This window comes from Solanum tuberosum, unplaced genomic scaffold (assembly GCF_000226075.1).
Source record: "Solanum tuberosum cultivar DM 1-3 516 R44 unplaced genomic scaffold, SolTub_3.0 scf00008, whole genome shotgun sequence".
Taxonomy (NCBI): domain Eukaryota; kingdom Viridiplantae; phylum Streptophyta; class Magnoliopsida; order Solanales; family Solanaceae; genus Solanum; species Solanum tuberosum.
Genome location: NW_006238934.1, coordinates 880,848 through 893,401, shown reverse-complemented (window position 1 = coordinate 893,401; position 12,554 = coordinate 880,848). Strand labels below are relative to the sequence as shown.

General features: G+C 32.9%; 2 protein-coding genes across 2 annotated transcripts; one reads left to right on the top strand and one right to left on the bottom strand.

The window, feature by feature from the left end:
• Nucleotides 1-1,140: 1,140 nt before the first annotated feature.
• Nucleotides 1,141-7,107, top strand: LOC102580223 (PHD finger protein ALFIN-LIKE 1-like). Its single transcript, XM_006338923.2, has 5 exons — nt 1,141-1,365; nt 1,451-1,483; nt 2,746-2,968; nt 6,186-6,306; nt 6,507-7,107. The coding sequence occupies exons 1-5, from the start codon at nt 1,272-1,274 to the stop codon at nt 6,756-6,758; spliced, it is 723 nt and encodes a 240-aa protein (XP_006338985.1). The 5' UTR covers nt 1,141-1,271; the 3' UTR covers nt 6,759-7,107.
• Nucleotides 7,108-10,101: 2,994 nt separating this feature from the next.
• On the bottom strand, nt 10,102-12,554 carry LOC102579898 (protein SRG1-like). The gene is made up of 3 exons (XM_006338922.2): nt 12,037-12,554; nt 11,090-11,423; nt 10,102-10,439 (listed from the first exon to the last, which is right to left on the bottom strand). Exons 1-3 carry the CDS (start codon nt 12,534-12,536, stop codon nt 10,191-10,193), a joined length of 1,083 nt encoding a protein of 360 aa, XP_006338984.1. The 5' UTR covers nt 12,537-12,554; the 3' UTR covers nt 10,102-10,190.

The following is a 12,554-nucleotide window of genomic DNA, read 5'->3' as shown; positions in this document are numbered from 1 at the left end:
GTGTATAGTTGGATATGTGTGGGGGAAGGGTGGTGGGATTGACTAATGGGAGGTTATGAGTATAACATTAAATAAGGAAGTGTAATCCATGTAAAATCCCTATAATTGTGTAAGAGATAATTATGGGGTATTCTTTATTTAAATAATTTAATAATAATATAAAATTATAAAAAAATACTTATTTAATAAAGTAAAATTTAATTAATTATAAATAATTAGTGATATGTTATAACCCGTAATTAAACTGTTATAAGCAAGAATTTTTTAAAAGTAGATTTAAAACCTGTAATATTGACTCTTAAATGTGTATATGGGTGATTTTTCCATATCATAATAAAAATGTAACTCCTAAGATATTAATTAGATTAAGATAAATTTTTTTTTGAAGATTAGCTAAATTCGTTTGTCTATATTTCAAGTCTAAGCAAGAAAATAGAATATGTAATTTTGATGGGGGTATAGGGAGCACTATCCCTCCAATGGACCCTATTCATCGCGAATTCGAATAAGTCTAATTTATGAGTGTCAGATAAATGAAAAATAAAAATAAAAAGAATAATAAAGGAGCATATAAGTAATATTGGTGTTTTGCTTTGAATATATGAATAATTGAATATAAATTTCACAAAAGACGTAACAAGAAATGAGAAATTAACATTATAGAATATAAGAAAAAATCTTTAAAGAAAGAAAACATAAACATACACAAAATGGCTTCTACACAAAGTTCATAAATGAGATTTGAAGACTAATACCTTCTTTTATAAAAAAGACTTTAAAATAAAAAAGGAATCGAAAGACTAACAAGGTGTTTGAATTGACTTAAAAGTTGATCAATCTATTTTAAAGTTAATTTTTGACTTCTTGTATTTGATAAAGTTAAAAATAGCTTAAAAATAAGTTTAACGTGACTTTTAAAAAAGTTAAAAATCAAAAGTAGATTAGTTTTTCCTACTTTATATATATATTTTTTTACTTCAAACTTTTTTTAAAAGTCAATCCAAACAGGCTCCTAAAATGAAAAAGAAGGAAAAATATAATTTTTTAATTAATTTTTAACTTTTAAATATTAAAATTAAAATAATAATAATTTTAGAAAAATAATATATATATCAATTTTGTTTTCGGACCAATATAGTCCTTTTCACCACACGCCCTCAATTCAATGTTGTTCTTCTTTTCTAGTTCAATAGGTTTACAAAAATTGAGATCAATTTTCCTCTTTTGTTGTTAGCGATAATTTCAGTTTGATTTTATTTATTTGGAGGAATATGGCTTCAATTTCTTCTAGTCCGAGGACTGTAGAAGAGATCTTCAAAGATTACAGTGCTCGCCGTGCTGGGATACTTCGTGCTTTAACTAATGGTAACTTCTTCATATATATGCATGTTTTTGCCTGTAATTTTTTTGTTTTTTTTAATGGATGTGAAATTGTTTTGTGTTTTTTCAGATGTGGAAGAGTTTTCTAATACGTGTGATCCAGGTAATTTCAATTCTATTGATTTTGTGTTGCTTTATAGATCGAATTTGAATTTGTGGCTTGGGATTGCAGTAAAAAGAACTGATTTGCTAAGTCAATGAGAAAATTAGTTATGTTAGTTTTTACTGCTCAATTTTGCAGTTGGAAATATTTGAGGTTTAGTAGTAATTGAGGTCGAGAATTAGGGCAGAAGTAGGGAGTGACAAATTAGGGCTTGCAAAATATGTACTAATTTTTTTGTTTGATATGGTTTGTATAGCTATAAAAAAGAAGTTTTTTTTAAAAAAAAAATAATCAGTGATGTTTGTTAAATAAACAAAGAAATTAAAGTTTACTAATAGTTAGGTATGTGTGGAAGGTTGGCTATTGTGGGTATAAAGTGAGGTAAAGGTAAACCAAGAAAGTTTTGGTGAGGTGAATAGATAAGACATGATGACATGATCCTAGAGAGGAAGATATGTAAGTCGAGGATTAGTGTTGAAGGTTAGTAGGTAGTCAAGCGTTGTCTAGTTCCCATATCAATATATGTTCTTTCTTTGGTTTAGTTATCATTTTATTTGTTGTTGCTACTTGTTCCCTTCTTAATTGTTTTAAGCATGACTTCTTCGCTATTGTATTTGCTTTACATACTTGATTTTTGATATGCTTACTTTAGTCGAGGGCTTACTGGGAACAACCTCTCTACCTTCACGAGGCTGCGTACACATCACCCTCTCCAGACCTCCACTTGTGGGATTACATTGAGATGTTATTGTTGTTGTACTCACAGTTATGTAGGTAGGGTTATGACTCATTTTGACCCAACCATCTCTACCCAACTTATTCTTGGGCAGGTCGGGTAGTGACCCATTTATTGATTTAGACCTTTTTACCCCAAAGTTCTGCCAAACCACCATTTTCTACCTCTACTGCTGCTCAATGATCTTCAGATTTTCTCAGGAATTGTCTGCATTAATTTACTAGGGATGAAGTAGTGCTTAAAGAACAAATTTCTCTTTGCCATCTTTTTGACAAGTATTTACTAGGGATGAAGTAGTGCTTAAAGAACAAATTTCTCTTAAAAAGATGCCATCTTTTTGACAAGTATTTGTTGCAACTCTTTTTAACAAGAGAAGTTGATCTTTGTGGAGTATCTTTTACTGAACCTGCTGTGACTTCTTCAGTTTTCTCTAAATCTTTTTCCTTTTAAAAGTATGCTGTGGTTCTAAGTTTGTCTCGCGGCAACTTTTCTCTCTGTTTTAAACTCATTGACATCTCTTTTGTAGAAAAGGAAAATTTGTGTCTGTATGGACATCCGAATGAAACATGGGAAGTCAACCTTCCAGCTGACGAAGTTCCACCTGAACTCCCAGAGCCAGCTCTTGGGATAAATTTTGCAAGGGATGGGATGAATCGTATAGATTGGCTTTCATTGGTTGCTGTGCACAGTGATTGTTGGTTGCTTGCTGTGGCCTATTTTTTTGGAGCTCGTCTTAACAGAAATGAAAGGTACTCTTTTATTTTTACAAAATTGGGATAAATTAATATAATCAGATGTGAAAAGAACTCTAAAAATGTAGGTTCTTTTTCCACCATTTTCCAGTGTAGTTGTGCATATACCTCAAATATTCCTACTCTCTGACATATCTTACTGATGGCACATGATATTATTTGTTGGAGCTTTTAAAATAGTTAATATATAATTTATTTATTTTTATGACAAGGGAAACCCGCAGCCGCTACTCTTTGTGTGCGGACAGGGTAAAACCTCCACTCCTATGCAATAGCTCGCAAACCACACAGGAGAGGTAACCCGCACTAGGCAAGCCCGGTGTGACGAGCTCGACCCATAAGGCAAACCCCTTGCTTTTGTTGGCAAGGGATTTCGAACTTGAGACCTCCAACATGCAAGTCCCAAGCCCAAACCACTGGGCCACCCCTTCGGGATAGTTAATTGATAATTATATATTGTTATGGTTATAACTCCCCTTCACATACTATTCTTGCTATTCTTTTGGTGTCTTACATGGAAAGTAGACAATTGTTCGATCTTGATGTTGCTAACGGGATAAAATTGAATATTTTAGTGGTTGAGGAAGGTATTAGCAGGAAAGTGTCACAAGTTGCCATTATAAACATGGATGACAGACTAGCCCAATTTCTTTTGGTTATCTTGTTTCCTATTTTTCTTCTATTATACTATATTTAAAGGGAAATTGGTATTGTAATGTTGATGATTTTCTCTTTTGCTTAGAATTCATAAGAAAGTCTCCTTACATGACATTCTTTCTTTTTGTCCTGCCATTGTTCTAGACTTCATGGGAAATCGTAACTGCAACTTGGTGCAAGGAATCTATAGCATCTTATATAATAGGCATTATGGAAAATGATTGACCTTTATGCTTGTAACTGATGTTCTTAGTACTCCCTCTGTCTCAATTCAAGTGTTACTTTCCTTTTTTGGCCTGTCCAAAAAGTGTGTCTCTTTCTATATTTAGGAAGTTTTTCGATTCCAACATTCAACATAGCAAGTTTATGACCACAAGATTAAAAGGACTAGACACATCTTTAATTTAAGACCACAAGATTCAAAAGTATTCCTTTATTTCTTATATTTCGTGCCCAATCAAACTAAGACACTTAAATTGGGACGGAGAGAGTATGCCTTTGAAACAAGGACTGAGAGTTATGTTTAACATCAACTTCATACATGTAAGAGAACTAATATGACACGGTTTTCATTAATCCGTACTTTCTGGAGCACTGTCTAAATTCTTCCTATGTTATGGGTTCATGTTGCATGGGCGTCATTACATATCTGTTGGCGCATAAACTGGGTTTTCTATGAGTAAACTCTGTTGGAAAAGGAACATCTCCTTTTTTAAGTGTAGATGGAAAGGTTGAAGTGCAAAAATTTGAGAAATCATTAAGTTGCAAGAGTGCTCTGTCAGATGATTGTTCTTTCTAAATGTGTTCGCTTGGAGATATTTCTTATTGGGTGGAATGGATGCTTTCAATTGATCGTGTATATTGTCTTGTTTTCCCAACAGTGGTTCGCAACAGTTTGCTAGAAGATTGTACTTCACTAAGACTACCCCTCAACAATTAGGATTTAGGATTACATGTATCTCATGCTTGTACCGCTTCACTTAGGTTTACTTTTATCTATAACTCTCGTTCTTTTGCATGAACACAAAGTTGGCAAAACATTTTCTTGATCTTTAATGAACATAACATTTTTTGATATCCCTCACACCGTCTATGAAAATAAATCAGATTGTTCATTGATTCTAGTTGTGATTAGAGTTGTTAAAAGTCATTATAACTATCATATATAGGTTTTCATGAATTATCTACCCTCAAGGAGACTAATCCCTGTTATGGAGATGGTGTCTGCTACAACTTCTAATTTTAATTTGCTATGTGTACTCACCAACAACTTGCTCTTTCATTTATGAAACACTGATAGTTGCATCTTGTTACAGAGTGGATGTTGTGGATATCGCGAATTAGAGTAGAAGGTTAGCAGGCGTAGGTTGTTGTCTTGCCTTGCATTTGTTATCTATCGTCATATGTTGTGTATTGTGTTTTGATTATCACACTATTTTGCTGCTGGAATAGTTTCTTTCCTGTAGGTTCTGCACTGCTTTTCGTATTAACTGTTATACTTGCTTTGTTGTTTTCCTCCTCTTTTACTTGGGTTTGGTGCACTTGAGCCGAGGGTCTTTCGGAAACACTCTACCTCCATGAGGTAGTGATAAGGTCTGCGTACACTCTACCCTCCCTAGACCCCACTTAGTGGGATTTCACTAGGTATGTTGTTGTTGTTATGTTTCAATCGAAACATTGTTTACCGTCTTCACGAAGAAAATTTTAAATTGCTCTATCCTTGTTGTGCTTTAGTATTTATCCACCTTTTTTGATGCGGCTTGGCTAGTTTGGCTCTTTATGTATGTGCTAATTAAATATTCCAAATTTTCAATTGGTTGTGGTGGATGTCTGGAGACTTGGGAGTAGGAAAGTGAATCAACATATAGTCTCACTCTGTTGTCCATGTGGATCCATAAACAAGTGATTTGACAGTGTTCATTTCTGCCCCTGGTTAAACTTCATTAGACATGCGTTGATCTCCACTTTATGGTGTAATTTTTCTGCAAAATTTATATATATTCTTACTCCCCCCCCTCCCCTCCCCAGTTTGCACTTGTACAATCTTCCTCAATCGATAGCACAATTTTCTTTGTGAGTGACTACTTTCTTGTCTATCAATTTTTCTTACTTTTTATTTGTATCCAATGAGTCTGTTTAGATTAAATTTAGTACTATCTTTCATTTTATGTGAATTCTTTCCAAAAAGAATGACACTTTTCTTTACTTGCAAGCAATTTAACTTTAAACTAATTATTACTCTTGATGGCATGCTTTTATAGCCGCAGAAATGTTGTGGTATGTTTAAAACCACATGTTCTAAAAATCTTTGTTCTTTTCTAAAGTTCCATGTCCTGTCGAACAATGTCAAATAAAATGAAGCGGATGTAGTAGTAATCAAGTGAATTTCTACTAGCTAGACAAAAAGGAAAGGGGGTGCATTTGATTGGTCTGCATACAGTCTACCCTCCTCAGGCCCCACTTTGGGATTTCAGTGGGTTTGTTTGTTTGTTGTTGTTGTATAAAGAAAAAATACAGAAGAGATTATCCTAACTTTCCTCTGTTGGTTCCTGCTCAGGAAGCGTCTGCACAGCTTGATCAACGATTTGCCCACTGTTTTTGAAGTCATAGCAGAAAGAAAGCCCATACAAGACAAGCCTAGTGCAGATAATGGGAGCAAATCCCGTGGTAGTATACAGGTATGAAAAAACATCCTTCAACAATATCTTCTCGTTGTTGTTCCTGAGTTGGTAGGTTCCATTTGGTATCATCAGGTTGTTGATGCTTGGTAATTAAGTCCATTGTGCTTCGATCTAATGGATCTAGATTTTCTGTGTGTCCTGATCTAGTATTATCTTTTTTCTTCGGCTACGAAGTAACTGCTCTCACATTTCTGCAGAGGACAAGTGACGTTCAGGCAAAAAACACTGCAAAGCTGGCAGATGAAAGTTGCGACGAGGATGAAGAAGAACATGGTGAAACACTATGCGGATGTTGTGATGGGAATTACAATGCTGATGAATTTTGGATTGGTTGTGATATCTGCGAGAGATGGTTCCATGGTAAGTGCGTGAAGATAACACCTGCTAGAGCTGAGGGTATAAAGCAGTATAAATGCCCTGCATGTAACTTGAAGCGGCACAGACCATAGTTGTCTCATGAATTAGAGAGAGGGGTCATATGCTTTGGCAACTAACAAAATAGATAGTACAGCATTATGTAATGGGAATCCTAATGGTAACGACTTCGCCATGACCCTTGGGAAAGAACGAAATTTGGCTTCTTCCCTTAATCCATTTTCGGATATATATAGGAAGTTTGTTAAATTTTTCGTGATCTATTTTTATGGTTTGAGTTGGTTAATAGACGGTTATACTATAGCCTTGTTAGCTTGTTGATTGCCATTGATTTTAGATTTCTTCACCGAAATGGTGTAAACTGTAAAGTAGAAAGCAAAACATCAAGTTCAGGAAGTTTGACAACCCTTTTAGCTTGGCTTAGTTTGTTTCTAAAATTGCCTATTATTTTCACAAAGAGCTTCTCATATATTCACTTTATAAGTTAACAGGTTTTGTTTTAGGATGATTTGTCAGGTGTTCGTAGTATTTTGCCATGACCGTCTTCTTCTACGTTGTTTCTCTCTATTTTACTTTGGACTTTTTTTGCCTCATGAGCTGAGAGTAATGAAAACAACCTCTCTACTTCTAAGGCAGTAGTAAGGTCTATGTACATTCACATTCTACCCTCCCATGATCCTATTTTGAGGGATTACATACATTCAGATGTGTTGTATCTTTTTGTGTATAAAGTTCGCGTAGACAAGATAGTAATGCCAAGTTAATGCTTGGCTATGCCAACTTCAGACATACGAGTTTGAAGTTAGGGAGGCCAACTTCAAACATTAACCCGCAAATTTCAACTTTAGTCTCATAGATCTGAATTTGATTCGAAAATATATTTAATGTATGAATTTGATTCGAAAATGTCTCTAACATTAAATGCTTTGTAATTTTAGGTCATTCTTTAAATAAATCCGGCAAATGTACCATCCTTTATTTAATACATCAATTAAGAGATGTAGGCCATAAAAAGTTCAATTAAATGCAACAATTTAACATATAGCCAACCACATGGGGAAATAATTGGTCTACTGGATTAATATTATTTGCCAACTGCCACTCTGTTTGCCATTTGCTAAGGCTAAATTTTAGTTAGGCAAATGGAAGAGGCTATTTGGGAGGCCGAGCATGATATGCGGATCAGATATCTTTACTTTTCGATTGTTTGAATACTTTTTTTTATTTAACATTCGAGGACAAAAGTTTTTTTAGTGTGACATTACTCTCTTCGTTTCACATTAGTTGTCGGTTGATCATTTTTCTTTTTCATACTCTTTTTCTTGATTTAGTAAGGTGAACAATTAATATGAGTCATGAGACAACTATTTTTAGTAAGATAATTAACTAATATAAGACGAAGGAAATAGTAATTACTATGACGTGTATTTTTTATAAATAAGGACGGGAAAAATAATCAATTTATTTTTCCAAAACTCTTTTATGAAAATGTAGTTAGAGGATTCAATCATGTTTTTTTTTTCAAAGAAGTATTTAATTAATCATTTACTCTGACCCCATTAAAATTAAAAGCGTATCCTGTAGGTACAAATGAGGAAATAAAATCTTTTAAAGTGTACCAACCAAGACTTTTGACTGTATTGAATGTGAAATTACTCATCTTATCTGACTATTTGTATTGAATGCTCAGTTACGTAAATATTTCGTCCCTAATTACTTGTCCACTTTTGATTTAACACACATACTAAGAAAAATAATTGATATAGTAAATTTGTTATTTTATCTCTATTAATTATTAAGTGGATGAATTGAAAATTAAAATTTTCAAGAAGTTCTATCTTTTTCAAAATTAATTAATTGAGGTATAATAGATAAAAAAATTTTGTCATTTCTTGATTTGTCAAAATGGACAATTAAAAAAATAAATTGATCATGTAATTAAGGGTAGGGGGAATAATAAGCACACAAATAGGCACTACATAATTGTTTTTTTTTCTTTCAAAAGTATGAACACATATATGAATTCAGTAACTAAAATACGTTGAGTTCAATGGCAAATTCAGAATCCATTAATTTCAAACTCTGAATCTATTTATAATAGCAACACATTTTAACAAAAGAAGCTTCTTTAAAAAAAAAAAAAACTTCTACTACTCAATAAAAAAGATTTTGGGCATTATTTGTTTTTTTTTAAAAAGTAGAGTGTAGTCTCAATTTAGCATGTAAGAATTATGGGTCAATCTCGTCAATACTAATTCTCTTAATTGTTTTATGAAAACTTAATCTAAATAACACCCCATCTAATTGCTTAAATTAAATATAACCTATTATTCATATAATCAATGTATAATGGCAAGAAAGAAAAAAAAGGAATCGCGTATTTTTTATTTTTTTTCTCATTTAAGAAAGTGAAAGCATGCTAGACACGAGCTTACTTTGTGTTGGGTATTATTTGCCCTGAGTTTCTTAACATAAATAGGTTTTCCTTTTAGGAAAAGGTTTTAGATTGACTAGTCCTTTTCTGGTAGGAAAAGGTTTAGGACTCTATAAATAGAGGCTTGTTCCTTCTAACTTAAATCAGCATTCACAATGTAGTCTTAAGGGCTTTGAGAGTTTTGGTTAGGGGGAGAATTTGTAGGTCACAAGCTTGATACGTTATCACTTGTGTGAACCTCCCATGTATTTCGAGTGAATTGGTTTGCTTTGCTAGCTTCCGCATTACACCTGCTTATTTTCGGTCCTAACAAGTGGTATCAGAACCATGGTTCAATGATGGAGCCATGTTAGAGATGGGTGTTCATCTTGGCGGGTGTAGTTCTAGCCGCAATATTTTTGATAGTAATGAAGATCTTTGTTGGAGAAATTGTTTCAGGTTTCAGAGAGGTTCTCTGTGTCGAGACGTAGATTTGATGGAGGAGATTATGTGAAGAAGGTGGACAAATTTATTTTGTCGGAAATTCAGGCCAAATGGGAGATTTGTTGGCATTTATTTTTCCTGATTTCTTACCAAAAATAAGTTTTCCTTTTAGAAAATGTTTTAATATTTTAACTAGTCCTTTTCTTGTAGTAAAGGTTTAGGACTCTATAAATATATGTTTGTTCCTTCTAACTTAATTGCCATTCACAATGTAGTCCTAGGGTTTTGACTTTTGAGAGTTGCGATTATGGAGGAGAATTTTGTGTACCTCCTTGTATTCCGAGTGAATTGGTTGAGGTTATTTCTCTCTGTATTTTGTACTCTCATGTTTATATAGTGGATTGCTCATCTCCTTTGTGGATGTAGGTCGATTGACCGAACCACGTTAAATCTTTGTGTCTTTGTATATTTCTCGTTTGTCTTCTTACTCGTGGTCTTTCGAGGTTTGCTTTGCTAGCTTCCGCATTACACCTAATTATTTCGATCATAACACTTTGTACATTAATTAAGCAATGGACATATAAATAGAAATAATATATAGAAGTTAGAACATTACATAATTATAAGAACTTTCCAATTAAATAACAAATTATCTAGGGGACTTAAGTGATTCAATTTGACATTTTCCAGTAAGACCTTTTGTTCTGATGAATGATCTATACTCATTAAATGTCATTGGAGAATATAAAGCAGGACAATCTTTTGTAACAAGTTGATGTGCAGGCTTGATGAGTTTGTCACCTCCAGGATTATAGAAGAATGCTAAGGACAATCTCTCTTTCTTTGAATTAACGATCACTCTGTGCTCCACACTCTTGTATATTGCATTGCTCAACACCTGATGTAACATGATTCAATTTATGTGACATAGTTTGAATTAATAATACAAGTTTTTGAAACATGATCAAATCAAAACATATTGTTATAGTATTGTGTGGATGTGAGACTTTTGAAATTACTGTGGTCTTAAATATTACTCAGGTTATAAAAGTGTAAAGTTAAATTATTTCTCTAAATATAAAAATATTTTTTTTTGAAATAGATTAAAAAATATATATATGTAACATAAAGTTTGAATGGAGAAAGTATATTACACCATTTGAATAGTTGACATGTATTTTCATTGGACTTTACACATTATAATAGAAATTATTTTTTGTCACATTAAAGTAAAATAAACATATTTATTTCCATGACAATAAAAAGACAAAATTTACACTTGTCGCTATAGTGAGTAATTAAGTCCAGTTACATTAACATGACCAAAAATTGTCTTGATCGTTTTGTTTACTTTACTATTAGAGTGAGTAAATTTGAATAACTTTACTGTTATAGTTGATAAAATTCAATTACATATTCCATTTGAGATTTAAAAGAGCTAATAAAAGTTGAAGAGTTAATTACCTGAACTTGTTATAATTGATAAAATTCAATTACATATTCTATTTTAGCTTTAAAAGAGCTAATAAAAGTTAGAGAGTTAATTACCTGAACTTGATCTCCGATATTGACAATAAATGCATTGGGAATCGGATTAACAGTTAACCAGTTATTGCCACGACGGATTTGGAGGCCGGGGATATCAGTGTCAGGGAGGAGAAGGGTGATTCCGCCAGGGTCCGAGTGAGGAGAGAGGCCGTGTGTAAGGTCCGGCTGAGGACATTTTGGGTAAAAATTTGCCCTTAAGCATGCACTAGTTTCATTATTTCCTCCAAAACTTTGGTGTATATAATCCTCATTTAATCCAAGGCCTATCGATAAAATCGTAGTTAACCTTTTGCTTAATTTCACTAATTCTTGACCATATTCCGAGACCAATTTCCTGATAAATCATAAGAAATACTAGTAATTATATATTTAAAAAATTAAAAAGAAGAAAATTTTGCATACTCAAAATGTATAATGCTAACGTTACTAGAAATAAAGTTTTTTCTCGTCACAAATTAATGTGAAATTTATGCAATAAAACACGATTTTTTTCCTACTTATTTTCTATCGAACCAACTCACTAAAAATACGATGAAAAACAGATTTTCACTGAAATAATGAAAAACTTCTTTATTTTTTAGTATGAAAAAACATTACTATGTTTTTCTTTAATTTTCTCATTGAATTAATCAAAATATCCCTATAAAAATAGTCACGGAACATTTTTTAGTGTAATAATAGTAATTTTTAAGTAGTGTAATGATACTAGAAACTTTTTGTGGTTGATTAACGAAAAAAATAGATGAGAATGTATAACAATTAAACATGATCAAGTGACAAAGTAAATTTTACATGCAAAAATATGCTATGCTTATAATGATTAGTTTGATGTATTATTAAATCATGAGTTTATCTTTTACTAGTTGCTAAGAAACAAAAAACATTGTACCGATCTCTTTGTTTTAATTTATATGATATTGTTTGACTTGACATAAAGTAATAAATACCTGCATGAAACCGGAAGACGGGGCCATTTGTTCTCATCCCTTAACGCTTCGGGAAGATAATGAAGAAAGAAATAATCACACCAATCCAATTTAGCACCAACCTCCGTACCAATACGGCTCCCGTATCCTTCATAAGTCACGGGCGAATTTGCAAACTTTTGCTTCTCCTCAAGTGAAAGCTGAAAAAACTCGTGCCAAATAGTACGAGTTTTTTCCATCAGCTCGTGGCTAACCCCATGGTTAGCCACTTGAAAGAAACCCCACTCCCTACACGTATTGGAAATGCCGTCAATTGTTTCCTTGCGAACAAACTCGTTCGGGGAATTAAGGTTTTCTAGGTCAATTAACGGTACGTTAATTGACGTTGTTTTTGTGTCCGTGATGTTAAATGATCTGTCCGAAGGCAGCTTTACGAAACGATCGGGAATTTTTCGAATGCCACTTTCGGACAGAGATTGAACACGGACAATTGGCTCAGGCCAACTTTGTAAAAAACTCATAATTAAATTTTTTTAGTA